General features: G+C 32.2%; 1 protein-coding gene across 2 annotated transcripts in view; it reads left to right on the forward strand.

Annotated features, from left to right (window-relative positions):
* Positions 1-7,025: 7,025 nt before the first annotated feature.
* Positions 7,026-15,165, forward strand: part of LOC111710611 (uncharacterized) — a 29,968-nt gene continuing 21,828 nt past the window's right edge. For both annotated transcript variants that reach the window (XM_023484720.1, XM_023484721.1), the window contains exons 1-3: positions 7,026-7,338; positions 12,823-12,893; positions 14,866-15,023. In XM_023484720.1, coding sequence (XP_023340488.1) covers positions 7,200-7,338; positions 12,823-12,893; positions 14,866-15,023 — 368 coding nt within the window. In that variant the 5' untranslated portion in view covers positions 7,026-7,199. The remainder of the gene's footprint in view (positions 7,339-12,822; positions 12,894-14,865; positions 15,024-15,165) is intronic.

Here is a 15,165-nt window from a genome sequence, read left to right on the forward strand (position 1 = left end):
CCCCCCCCCCTATCACCCCCTCTCTTATTGCCCTTGTAGAAATTATACACTGTATCACTGCGTTGAAAAACTAATGTGAAAGTGGATTGTAAATTGTCTGGCTAGGGGTATAGTTTACATTATTAAATCCTAGTCCCCATGCAGCATCGAAATTTGCATTACATTTTTGATTTTTCTCTCCAATATTAAGTAATGTTTCGGGGACTTAAAAAAAAAATTCTCCAGCTTTTCTGCTTTTTATCTGTTTGTTTATACTTTTAAAGTGGCAAATTAATTCAGTTTTGTCAATTTTTAAGTAGAACTTGGAATGACCTCAGGGTCAAGATAGTTTGTGTATCAACATATTTACTTTAAATATTTGGAATTAAATTAAATGGACTGACGTCGTGATTTCAATTTCTTACAAGAGGTTGCCCAAGATGGGGCTTCTTGCAGATCTCATCCCACATAATCACACAACGTTGCCCTGTAAATCTTTGTCTCGGCAAAAACTATATTTATCCTTGTTCTTCTCTCTATAAATGGACCATTGCGGTTTCTCAATAATAGTAGTTTGGGGATTTCTTACTACAAAACCCTGGCAATTTTTTTTTGAGAATTAACCACTTTAAAAGTAGGAAAAACGATGAAATCTTCCACAATTTTGATCAGATAAAGGTTTCAAGGGTTCCGTTGTGAATTGGGCATTCTCCCTGTCAAAAGGAGGGTTACTGTAAATTACAACTTCAGACTCTTTAAATACTTAAAATATTGCAATTGAATAAAATCTAATATTTCCCCCCATCCATGTTTTTCTTTAAATGAAACATCCCTGACGGTTTAGGGAATGGTTCGGTGAACAATTTCATGATCTTCTAAAACATCTGGTCATAATTTATTAATTTTTAAACCTTATTTACTTCTTTTATTTCATTAAAATTAAAGTGTTTTATACAGGCTTGGTTCTCTATAGCTTCCTTTTTATGAGTAGCTTTTAGTAGAAAGGAATTGAGTCTTTGCCACAAGCTCAATTTGTATAATCCCTATATTTTTGCAACCTGGCGTAAACCTTTGATATTTCAAACTTAGATTATTAGATCTAACAGAATTCATAGTTTGAAATATCAAAGTTCTATTACTTTGGGACGCAAAGATATAGGTATTAGAACATCTTTGTTTATAGCAAAAACTCCACTGAAAATTGAAGATATGAAAATCCATATTGTTTACATCAGGATCTTTTTCTGCCTTATTTGATTTCCAAAAACCGGTTTTTATCTCGATATTTGTTACTCCCCCCGCCCCCCATGCTGCCTTCGAATCCCCCTCACAATAACCATATGGTTTCCTGAATTCAACCTCAAACCCCTAGTTATGTGCAAGATATTCACCAAGATGATANAGAACGCTGAATTGGAACAAGGGTTCTTAAAGGAGCATTATTCATTATGCGTGCATGAAATAAAATGAAAAGTGCAAATTTGAAAATGGGTGTCAAACATCACCCCCATCCCCCCCACCTATGAGAAACAGAGGGTTAAGGGGGGTGAATTTGAAAGGTTAGGACAATACAAATAAAGTTTATGGGGGGAAGGAAGATTGCGTGTTAAAGTTCCGAGGGCGGAAACAATTTGAGTTTATTTTCATAAAAACTTCATACAGTATACGATACTGCTTCATACGTGCGATGAAATCTCCTGCGGTTTACCATCGGAAGTTTGAATTTCTTGTTAAATATTGAACGCGCGTAGATTGCGTCAAACTGAAGACGAGGCCTGCGTCAATGATGCGTATATAAAGCGTAGACCAGAGGGTGGGAAAATATTTCCCAACTATTGTAAATACGTGAAGATTGAGGGAAGATTGTTGGTTCTCGATATGCTGATTGGAAGGAAAAGATTTTATTGTGGGAAATCTTTTATCAGTCAGGAGCATTTTATAGAGAGTGGCATGATTTTTCAAACTTTAACAACTTATAATCGTCACCCTTCTTCTAAAAAGGTTCCAGACCCCTTTTGAGAATTTAATAGTTGGAATGTTCCAATCTATTTTTAGTCTAAAGACATTTTTTCTTGTTTTCCTTGTCCCAGTGTTTAAATCTGCACCCTGTGTATTCAAGAATCCTGCCCTGAGCAAATAGTTCCTGGATGTTTAAATTCATGAAACCCCCCCCCCCCCCCCCGAGTATACAGGTTGCAGCAGAAAATAAATGTTAGAAAGTAAAAAATGAACATTTTTGCCCTTTTTTGGAGCCAAGTCTGCATATTTAGGGAAATGTGTGATAAATTTGAAATGTTTAGGTCCGACATAAGTTTCTCTCCAGGTGTCAGAACTCATAGGTTTGTCGTGATTTAGTGTGTAGCTCCAGGCATACTTGGAAGTATACCGAACCATCCATAAACATTTAGAATTCCCAATATACACCATAGGCTTTTTATTATCTCTTTTTTCTATCCCATATTTTTATTCTTGAAAACATCAACATTATCGTCTTCATGTTTATGTAAAAAAATAAAATTTCACTGATGTCGAAGAATATAAGATCAAAATGAATATAAAGATTTATAAATTCTTAAACTGTTATAAGTCAAATACTAATTCATGAATCGAACCCCTGATTTGCTAAATTTGACTAATTTGCCTAAAATTTTGATTGGGGAACTCGTTAAAACCACAGAAATGTTCATTGGTTCACTAAAAAGTTCCTAAGCTAGAATCATTTAGAATCATTTTATAAGGTCTGCCTTAAAAACATTTCATGCCATGTCAAGCAGTGAATGAAGACATGTTGGAATGAACCTGCATTGTGTATTGTGAAGCATTGTGTGTACATTTTTTTTATCATTTCCCAACACTATCAAGCTCAAAGGAAATCTTTCTTATATTTAGCAGTTGATTAAAGGTAGGAATGGGTGTGCGTGGATTGAGCACCAGCTCTATATAGATCCTAGACCTAGACCTTGGTTTATTTTATGCTCACAACTCAAGCCCAAGGTCCCGCCCCCCTCCCCTACCCATCCTCCCTTTTTGCCCTCGATTCCCATACCCCCCCCTTTCCATCATGTTCATCATTAACCCCCTCCTCCCTTACTCCCTTGGGTTTTTATTTTCCAAAACCCCTGGGACCTCTCTACCTTACGATTTAAATATTGTTCTTAATCCTATTTTAATTCAATATATGTACAGTAGAAAACTTAACTTTTTATTCTTGCTATCTTACTTAAAATAATATTTCTATATCACTAATATTTTATTCGAATTAACGAACAGAAAGTTAAAGATTTGAAACTACTAGAAAAGGCCTAAAAGGAATTGAATCTAAAAATTTTGCGTAAACCTTTGACATTAAAATATTAACATCTCTGATCTAACATATTAAATAGTTTGGAATATCTAAGTTCTACGAATTGCAAAGAAATAGGAATTAGAATATATATATATATATATATATATTGCAAAGACTCAATTCCTGTGTACGCGTATATTATAACATTACCGAACTTACCTTAGCAATTTTCTTTAAATAAATAAATAAATAAATATTTTACCTTTTGACATAACGAGCATTTTACCAGGAAAAAGATCTTTGCGAGCTTTTAATAACATTATTTGTTATGAACAAAGAGGGGGGGGGGCCTAGCCCTTCTCATTTTTAACCCTAAACAGGAGGGGGGGGGGGGGCCTATTACTCTCATTTTAAACCTTAAACACCCTCATTTTTGACACTATTACCGTGAAATTTGTTGACTTTTAATAAATGGAAACTTTAAGGATTATTTGTAAAATCTGTTTTATTTTTTTTATGCTTAGGGTAGGGTACAGGTCGGTAAAAAGTCCGGGCTTTATAAAAAAAATCTAAAATAGCCCATAACTTTTTTGTGGCTAAAGCTACAGATCTAGAAACTATGTTTTTAAAAAGCCCTTTAAAATGGATGTAGAAACATTTGTCACAATTTGATATTCGTTTTAAACAAAAAAGATATTTTTAAAATGTTTTTGATCTATTTTGGCATTTTTTTCAACCCTCCCTAGCACCCAAGCTACAAAAGTTATCGTTCAATTTTTTTCAATAAGCTGTCCTTGAAAAATTGGACAATGGACATGCATTTCACCCTATACCAATTCGCTAAGGCCTTTTTCTAGGGGGGTGCCGCGGGACGCCCCCCCAGTCTATACATAGATTTAGACCCGCCAATCTTTATAGGGTTAACAGTGTAGCTGATATCCATGGTTTAAATAGTGCTTTTTGAAGAATTGCAGGACGTAAAGGATTATTTTTCAATCTTGACAATCCTGAGAAAAAGTTCTATTTGAATTGAATGTGTAGGAAGGCTGGAGGCTGGAGGGGGATTTAACAAATATTAATTGTTTTGTCAAATAATTATTTTTCAACGTTAATTGAATGCAATGTTTTAAGGAGATATTTATTTACATTGCGCAAAACACGTTACAGTTAAAAAGAAACCAGAAATAATCGTGAAAATGACCTTCTGAACTGAATAGTGACCTGAAAGAAAACGTTAAAATATCTGAAATTTATTTATAGTATTAAATTTTGATTAATCTAAAATTGTCACTTAAATGTTAGGGGGGGGGGGGGTTCAGATTTAGTACCTATTTCATTGATTTATTTATTTCATTATTTGTAAAATATTTGGTATATGTATAACGTGGTTGCAAATCTTGATGTCGCAGTTAAACTACCAGCTTGATGAAAAATGTAAAGGTCAAAATGAACTTAATGCACGTAACATGCCCATATTTGATCTAGCTACACCCATTCAGAAAGAGCAAGAGCTAGAGGATATTTATTCGAAAATATTTAAATTCTTAAAGGAACTGTTAACGTAATTCCATGCGACCCTCCAACAGTACTTTTGAAACCATTATCTGTGTGATAATAAAGATGATATCGTTGTTTTGTATTTATTCTAACAATTTCCATTATTGTCTCTATTGTAAGAATCCGGAATAGAGAACCGCCAATTACTTTTCAATTATAATAAATAGGATATCTCAGTATATTTGGACCCGGAAAAGGTTATAAGAACACTGTTGTGAATCCAACTTGACGCTCCAAAAATATGTCCAAATCCTTCTAACACGAATTTTGTTTAAAATTTCTTCATTGCAGTAAACAAAATGTCTGTTAATCTTTAGTAATTGATCATTTAAATTAAATACATCCTGAGATTTTGCGTAAATATTTCTAAAATTTTAACCAATACTTTATTTAGAAAATCATGCAAAATTGTAGATATTGCTAAAATTCCTTGAATTTGATTTATTCCAAGTCTGTTTGTCCTTACTCTTTATTTTAAATTTTCCCACATTTCTAACAATGTCTAAATATAGGTTTAGGAATATGATAGAATTATCTATAGATCTGAATTATCTTAATTTTTATTGATATGTGTGTCAAGATAATTCGATAAAAAACCTTTCTTGATTTGATTAACCCAAGAAACTAGAGGTTTTGTGGTCAAATTAGATGATCAATACGAGATAATATGAAAGATTTTCTGTTCGTAATTTTGATCCAAATGTTCATAATTTTGATCCAAATGTTCATAATTTTGATCAAAATGTTCATAGTTTTGAACATGTGTTCATAGTTTTGAACATATGTTCATAGTTTTGAAAATATGATCATAGTTTTGAACATATGTTCATAATTTTGAACAAATATTCATAATTTTGAACAAATATTCATAATTTTGAACAAATGTTCATAATTACAGACAAAATGTTCATAATTTTGAACAAAATTACGATTAAGTTACGATCCCGATCTATGGGTTCTTCTTGTCTCATTTCTTTCATATATCAAATAAAAGGATATGGATGTTATGGGGAGGTGAGTCATTAAACAAGTTTTTTTTAAATATTTTAATTTTCCCATATTAATTATTAGATGTTGTAATTTGTTTAAAATTTTGAATAATTAACACAAATGCAAAAGAAGAACTGTACGTAAGATTAAAATCTAATATGAATTCGATCGCATTCTAGTTAGTGGTGTAATGAAATTAAAGTGAACATGGGGTTTTTTATTTTGATAAGATAAAACTTGACTCATTCTTAAAAGTTTTAACATAACACAGTCTGCTTAGAAAGATAATATTAAATTTCCAATGAACCCCCACCCCTGTTCTAATTCTTATGGCCCCCCCCCCCCCCCTATTCTATCCATGACCCCCCCCCCCCCCCATTCCTGCTAATTGTTAACCTTTAATTTCCCAAGCGTGTCACGTTTTTGATTCAGTATACCTGGCTGTACAAAGGTTGGTCTAAAATTTGAAATTAATGAAAATTAAAATTAATAAAATAATTGATTACTTATGCCTGCCTGTGTGGAAAGAATTGATTATTCATCAATCAATCAATCAAATATTTCTTGAGTATATATCGAGAACTCGTATCTGGCAAGAAACCTTATTTTTAATATTTCATATTTACTAATTTCCAAGCTGACAGGTTAACTATACAAACACTTCATACACATCTATCAGTAGAAATGGGTTCGTTTCTTATTCGTTATTATTGACTATGTTACTCAGGGGTACTTAGGGGTTACACCAGCTAAAATACATAAATATAAATATACATCCTTACATACAAATATACATATATGAGCGAAGAGATATTTTATTTAGAAGATATAACAAAATATTTGAGTTCATATCTTAAAAATGGCTGTATCAAAATCTATCCCTGCCTAAATGCATTGTTATCCCGAACTAGGCTGAAACTGCATGTAATCAAGGAACTATTTTAGGCAGGCCTAGGATTGGCCTTGGTTATACTCTAAACCCTGTGTTTTCAACTGACCTAGCTTAGTATGATAACTATAGGGTTGCAAAACTGCATGATAATGCGAATTTGAAGTCCGCGTGCCAAAACTTTGCAAGAATCTGGTCGAGCAGTATAATTTGTTAATGTCCCCGACACTATGAAAGTAAATGATTCTCATGAATAAATTTGTTTTTACATTTAAAAACATCTTTACATCATATTTCAGCTTAGAATATCTTACTTTCAGAATAAAAATGTGAACTGGTGCTCACGAAACATGTGAATTTTGAATCCGAGTTAGATTTATTAGATTTAGTTACAGAAGATATCGCATAAACCCATCGATATCTAGTGAAATCTGCGATTACTGCTGAATAGTTAATTTTGCGGATTTTAGTTCAATGAATTTTTAAAAATCCGCCAAGATGCGATTGTGTCTGCTTGTGATTGGATTGAGTCAGCTGTGCGCCGGTCATATAGTTCTAACATGGCCGCCAGCAAGAGAATATGATTTGGACTTTCTAGATAATCAAATAACTAAACCTCCCTGTGGAATGCCTAAAGGTAAGAATAGAAATTTATCCAGACTTTTTTATTATTTTTAATAGTTCATTAATGTAAGCTTTAAAATGTGACAAATCTGCCCCCATGCAGGATGTTAGGATAAGGTAAGTTTTATCCTAAACCATCTGAGACATGCAATACTCAAGTTCAAGACTTAAACCAAGAAATCTGAGCTTCATAAAAAAATAAAGCAACACATCGCAAACTACAAAATACATGTAGTAAATATCGTAGCAATCCCCATATTTATTAACCTGTGCATACCTACATAAACATGAGCTAAGTAACATGATGAAAACCTGCATTGTGATTAGATTAACTACGTTTATATCTATTCATTGCTAATCTTCTAAATTTGTTCATTCAACTTAAACTACGCTGTAAGCATGTGAAGAGATAGCTTAACTACGTTATATCTATCCTCGCTAATTTTGTAAATACATACAATCAACTTAAACTACGCTGTAAGCATGTGAAGAAATAGCTTAACTACGTTATATATATCCTCGCTAATCTTGTAAATACGTACATTCAACTTAAACTATGCTGTAAGTATGTGAAGAGATAGCTTAACTACGTTATATCTATCCTCGCTAATCTTGTAAATACGTACATTCAACTTAAACTACGCTGTAAGCATGTGAAGAGATAGCTTAACTATGTTATATATATCCTCGCTAATCTTGTAAATACGTAAATTCAACTTGGTTTTGTTGAAACTTAATAATTGAGAATGTTGCCTTGTGAATTGGCTTGATTGACTAATTGCTAGTGTTGACACCAATAGTAACAGGATCGCGCCCAGTGGTGGTGGCGTTGATAGTTTACGAGATTGTAGCAGTGTGTTGACATTGATAGATACGGTCCCAGAAACTGTTATGGAGTAGGCATTTACTACACTCATATTTTACAATCTACAATGGAAAGGTGAAATCTACATATTTGTATAAGTTACGAGAAAGAAATAAAATTTCAATGTGTGTTCTTAAGTCTCCCTTTAATGAGATGCCTAGTCGGATAAAAGTCTGGGAGTTAAAGCTTAGTCAAGAGTCTAAATCCGGGTGTTTCAACTTGTGAGTAAAGTAGATTTGGTGTAATGATCATAAAATTAGAATCAGAAGAAAAATTAGTCCCAATCTATATATAAAGGAATTGAGTCTTTGCCTCAAACTCTGATTTTCTAATCACTATATCTTTTGAACCAAATTTTGCATACCTTAGATATTTCAAACTATGAATGCTGTTAGATCAAATAATCTGAGTTTGAAATATTAAAGGTTTACAACATCGAGTTTTAAAGATTTTGAGGTTTAAATATTTGATTTTGTTCCAAAGACTCAATTCCTTTGGCTTGTCTGTCTGTCTTGGTGTTTGTCTGTTTGTTTGTTTGTATCCAATAAACGTCAAAACGGCTGAACTGATCGGGCCCAATTTTTTTGTGGGACATATAGGGACCTCAGAGAAGGTTTATGAATGATCAAAATTTCAAATATTTGTCTCCATCAAAATTCGATCTTCATTAATTTTTTTAAAATTTTGAAAATCCACGAAATTTTTTGTGAAAATCCACGAATTATTTTTGTTTTGTTTTACGATGTACACAAAGAGAACATGTTCGCAATTAATTTAGAAGATGGGCGCGAAGCGCCCTCTAAGGCTAGTATATCTAACTTGGCTTCCATCTTCTATTTCAACTCTGAACATTTCTCTTAGTCTATATATAAATTTGGCTTGTCTGTCTGTCTGTCTGTCTGTTTGTATGTTTGTTTGTATCCAATAAACGTCAAAACGGCTAAACCGATTTTTTTGTGGGACATCACGTGACCACAGGGAAGGTTTATGAATGATAAAAATTAAAAAAAAATGTGTTTTAAAGGTTTTTAATTTTGTAAAAAAATTTAAATTCTTGAAAATCCGCGAATTTTTTTTTAAATCCGCAAAATTTGTTTCTTCTTTGTTTATAAATGTTAACAAAAAGAACATGTTCACAATTTAAATAGAAGATGGGCGCTAAGCGCCCTAAAAAATTGGCTGATTTAATAAAAACATTTCGTGTATTTTCAAAATTTGATGCAAATCGAATTTTGTTGGAGGCAAAATTTTAAAATTTATAAAAAAAAACATTTTAAACCTTCCCTGTGGACATGTTTGGTACCACGCAAAATATTGGCCCGATCGGTTCAGCCGTTTTGACGTTTATTGGATACAAACAAACAAAAAAACAGATAGACACGCAAAGTATAAATATATCTGAAGGCTGAAAACTTATTTTAGAAATTAATAGCAGATTAGTTTTGAAACTATTTTTAGATAAAATTACAGTTTTATACCGTGCCTCATTGGACAAGGATTGGAAATTAGACCAATGAGAGCTCAGCTTCAATTATTTTTATCTACTCAATTCAGATGCTTTAATTAGTTCAATAAGTTTTATATTATTGAAAAGTTTTCGTCTTCAGGTTTTGTTTTGTGTTGAATGCATTTTATAATTACGGGTTTATAATCACATTATTACAAGTTTTCACTACCAAATCTAAACCATAAAACATCATTTGTTTCATTTGATTGTTTTCCACTTGAATGTGCACAGTGGTTCATAGATTTACACACAGTGGATTAATCCATCAATTTTAGATTTAACTAACAGAGTGTCTCTTAAAAAACCTCAATATTAAACCAATTTATTTAGATATCCACATAAAATTTCGATCAAATGATTTTAACAAAAAACATTGGATTTTCAGAACTATGTTTAGCTTAGTACTTTTTCGTTACTTAAATGCTAAAAATAACAATTATCTACTTTGATTCGTCTACACAGCGCGCCCTTTAAAGCTTATACGTCGTTAAAGGAACTGCGTCGACGTAATTTCAAGTCACCGTTTACAAAAACAACATTATGTCCGTTTCACTATGAATCCCCTTTAAACGTTTTCTGAGCTAAAATTGATAAATTCCCATTGTGGTTTCTCTTTAAATATACTTTGTATCGTTGTGAATTGAGCATGCAACTCTTTAAATAGGGGTTTTACCTAAACTTACGCCAACAGTCCCTTTAAATCCTATTTGAAATGTCATTATATCCTGCCTTGTCATTCCATTATAAAGTAATTCAGAAGGAATTATAAAAGTCTTGTTAAAGACGATTTAACAAAAATTGTCATAATATGATTTTAAAATTTTTTGTTTGTTTGAAAAGTCAATAATTACCAATGGAAGTTCTTTCTTTCTAAAGAAAATAGTCTTGTTAAATAGGTTTGTATCTAAGAAACTGGGATTTGCTGTTTTAAAACAAAGCATATGGAATTTTTACTGCAGTCATTTTTGCTCTACGGAATTTTTGGCTAAAATCCATCTTTGTCATTTTTTAAGTGTAAAATCTTTCCTAGCCTGCCTTGTCGCAGCGCTAGGACCCCTTGCCTGTATTAGTTATCAGAGCTCTGCCCTCAAACCTTCCGAAAACGCAGCTCTCGGTTTTGTCTGTGAAGCCTCAGACATGGCCTAGCCTAAATTAGAAAATAAAATTGGAATGTTACGTCGTGTTAAAATAAAACCGAATCATCAAATGTTCTCTTTCACTTTCACTGAATCTACTCTGATTTGTTCTCAGACCAATTCAAATTCTGTTCTCACAATACTATGATGAAATCCTGGAGTTTTAAACATTCTTTTTCAACATTATGGAACTAAACTCTTTCCCTATGTTATAATTTTCAATTCCTTATTTCTTGGCAACCCGATGTCATACACCTAAGATAAGAACTTGTATAAAATGGTGAAAGTTTGAAAAATTTAATATTTACATCGATAGGTTTCAAAGATTAGAGGTTTAAATATTAGAGTTTGAGGAGCTAGTATTCAGTTTCTTTACTGTCATAAACATTTTTTTTTATCAAAGTTGAACTAGTAGCTTGAATTTTTACTTTGTGTTGCATAAAGCAATTATTTTAGTTTTTATTTCAAAACCTTGAAATGCTTTAATTAGAATTGTCTTTGTAATGCCTTCAATCAAGTCGTGGAAACTTTGCTCTAAATAATACCCTCTAGCGACCTAAATAAACTCCTTGATTGGCCTAAATTGTGCAAATGACTTAACTGCTTGACGTTTAGGCCTGTTTTTGCCTGAGACCTGGTGATTACTATTCAATTAGTGGAAAAAGTGTTTGAGGCTAAAGTTCAATTCTTCAAATCCTTTCATTCTCTATAGTTACACACATTATATGTCGCCTTAAATCCAACTCCACCCATAATTCCCTTGCCCCAATTTGATTTACAAAGACTGATTATATGGTTAATATGTTTGAAGAAATCTAGATTTTTTTAATTTTTACCAGAAAAAAAAACCTAAAAATAATAACTTTCATGAATTTTGACATTTAAATTTAATTGTATATTATGAAAGCAAAAGTTATTTATCTGCCTAGATAAAGATTCAAAACATAAAATAAATCGTGACAATTTCTAAATATCAACCATTATTTCCAAATCAGAAATTGTGTACTTAAAAAGCAAAATTGATTTTATTTTTTACTTAAAATATTTACAATTTACATTCTTTACATAAAACTGTATGCTCTATTGAAAGGGAGTGACCGGCAATGTATGGTAGTTTAACTGAGAATACAGTCTTGTAAATAAGTTTTTTATGATTCATTTGAGACCTATCAGAAGTTTTTAAGGTGCATATTAGTTCCGGAAGAGTGCAAATTTAATTTTTTAAATCCTCCTTCATTGTCCATTCTGGAGAGATGTTTTGAGAATTGGTTTTTTAAAAATTGTTCAATAACCACGAAAAAAATTGTAACAAAAATTGTAAAGTAAACTAACTGGATGTTTTATAGGAACATATTTCTCAATAGAAATTTTCAATAAATTAATGTTAGAATCAATTATTTCCTTTAAATCATTACATTGAATTTCTTATTCTTCACACATTTGTTCGCAGATTTCTTCAAATTCTTCAACAGTCGTCTTTTCAACACAGAAAATGTTTGTGAACAATGAGACATTACAGAAACTTATAGCTGAATAAGATTTGTTATTGAACATGGTAATTTTTGTTTTCTCAATCTGTTCCTAAACAACTTATTAGTTTACTATCGAATTTTCGTTACATTTTACGTTATCGTCATTGAATAATTCTTATCAAACCGATTCTCAAAATCAGCCCTCAAACATGGACAATCTATGAGGATTTTAAAGATTGAATTTGCGCTCTTGCTGAACAAATATGCACCGTTAAAACGTCTGATACATCTTAAATGAATCCTTATAAAAATACTACATTCTTAGTTCAACTATAATACATTGCAGGTCACTCCCTTTAAGCAGAAATTGGTTTTAGTTAAAAATAAAAATCTTAACTCTAGAATAAAATTGTAGTTTGTTTTTGCCCAAGAATTATTTGTTTTCACTTTTATCGCTGGAGATCAAATAAGAACGTAAAAAATTGTTTACAATTATTTAAAATATGTTTTGTTTCAGGAGACAGAAGAACATCACTGTTAGCGGGGTCTGACGTAAATATAACGTGGCATATTGCATACCCACATAAGGTAAAACACATTTAATGTTTAAAATCATAAATATTTCAATTCATTCTCAAGGTTTATTTTGGTATCGTATTAAAAACCCCGCAAAATTAAGATCTAATCGATTCAGATTTTTGTGTTAATCGATCTGTTTTATCTTTCAACCCCCCCCCTTGCCTGGCCCTGCATCTCTATATTTTGGTTTGCATCCTACAATCCATCCATCAAACTTCCATCCATCCATCCTATCCCTTCTATCTTCAGTGTACATATACTGACATCTAGGGTTCGTATCTTGAAATACAATCGATTACTTTCCCAGCCTACCCAGCCTAGTGCCTACCCACTACTATTGTAAAGATTTATCTATATGTAGTATAGAAGCTATATAGTAGGAATAACCATTGACTTCTAATAGGGTAATATATTATCTACAGTGATTTTAGCCGGGGGAGGGGGTAAAAAACTCCCCCCTGGTGATCTTTTTTGCGTAGTTGGTCCTATTTTCTAAATTCACCATTTTCATATTTTCTCATTAAAAGGGCAGATGATGTTATTTCAAGTGACCTTATCCATCCAGAGAAGCATTCTGATTCACAACGGTACCCTTTTATCTGGTCAATAATGTGAAATATACCGTCGGGTAAAATTTTCTACTAATATCTCCTTTGGTTCTTTCGCAGAACTGCATAAATCGCTTGATAGAGAAACCACAATTGAAAATAATCATTTTTTTAAAGGAACATGTTGGATATCTCATTCATTAGACAGAGCTGTTAAGAGTACCGTTGTCAATCGGACATGGCGCTCTAAAAATGGATGGTCACTTGAGATCATATCCAGAACAGGAAACACTTATTTCCATCTTCTTTATATTAACTTTATTTATTGTTAATTTTTCATCTCTTACAGCTAGGTTAGTAGTCGACCAAAACAAACTGCAACAGTTATTTTAATGAGCATGATTTCACACCTACACATCTAATCCCTTATATGGATTAAAACATCTTTACAATGAACATATAATATAATACATGTATATATGTATGTGTGCTTTTTTGTATCCAATTAACATATCATATTGTAGTAGTTAAAGAACCCGGCGTTGTCCGTGGAAATTTTTTTTTAAAAAATGAATAAAAAAGTTTTCAGAAAAAAATCGATTTTTTAGCCTATAACACCCCCCGGCCTCCCATGAGTGTCCAAAAAAATTTTTAGCCGAATCAGTCCAACCGTTTGGCCATCTTTACTCAATATATATACGAATGTCTTGTTTATTTTATAGATTACTAGCTGAAGGGCCTGGCGTCAACCGTGGAAAAAAAGTTTTGAATAAAAAAAGTTTTAAAAAAATTTCGATTTATATAACCTAACACTCCCCGGCCACCCATGATTGTCCACAAAAAAATTCAGCCCAATCGGTCCAACCGTTTGGCCGGCTATACGCAACATATATATATTTATATATATATACAAGAATGTCTTGTTTTATTATGTAGATGGTGAGAGTGATTCAGTGTTACTTAAATATTGCATTTACGATGCGCTGTATCATCTATTTTTATAACAATATATTAATCTATATATATATATATATATATATATATGCAAGAATCTAATGTTTATCTATCTATCTAGCTTTTCATTGATATATCTATTCATAAATCTATTTTGCATCTGTCTACATCTATCCAAGAAATATGTATCAGAAAATCCCAAAGCTCTGTTTACATATAAGTGTACTGCAGTTTCTTGGAGGAATATAAACAAAGCTGCACCCAAGCAGTGCTGCGTTTGTTTACATTTCTTTCAGAAACTGCAGTACACTTTATTTGTGACAAAGATGCGCCCAAGCAGTACTGCGTATATTTTCATTCCTTTTAAAAACTGCAGTACCTAGTATAGTAAACAAAGCTACAGGATTTTAGGTACAGTTCTTCACTCTATTTATCTATTTTTATCTGTCAAGTTATAAGATATCTATCCATCTATCTAGGGAGGTTTCCGTCTTGAACTCCTGGATCCATCTGAGAAGCCCCTACTAGATCTAACCCCCCGAAGTAATGAGTCCGAGTTTATTGGTGGAGATCCAACAGCAATCAACTACATGGTCAATCTTCCAGACGATTTGGAGTGCATAGACTGCACAATTAGGTTAATTTTATATCTGATGCAGTAGACTTTGGATTTTTTATGAATTCTTCCAGAACAACGTTTCAAAGTTTGTAATATCAGGTTTCAAAGATATGGGGATAAGAAAACTAGAGTTAATAGATTTCATATTTTTTTTTTTGGG

The sequence above is a fragment of the Eurytemora carolleeae genome, unplaced genomic scaffold, assembly GCF_000591075.1.
Source record: "Eurytemora carolleeae unplaced genomic scaffold, Eaff_2.0 scaffold1040, whole genome shotgun sequence".
Taxonomy (NCBI): domain Eukaryota; kingdom Metazoa; phylum Arthropoda; class Copepoda; order Calanoida; family Temoridae; genus Eurytemora; species Eurytemora carolleeae.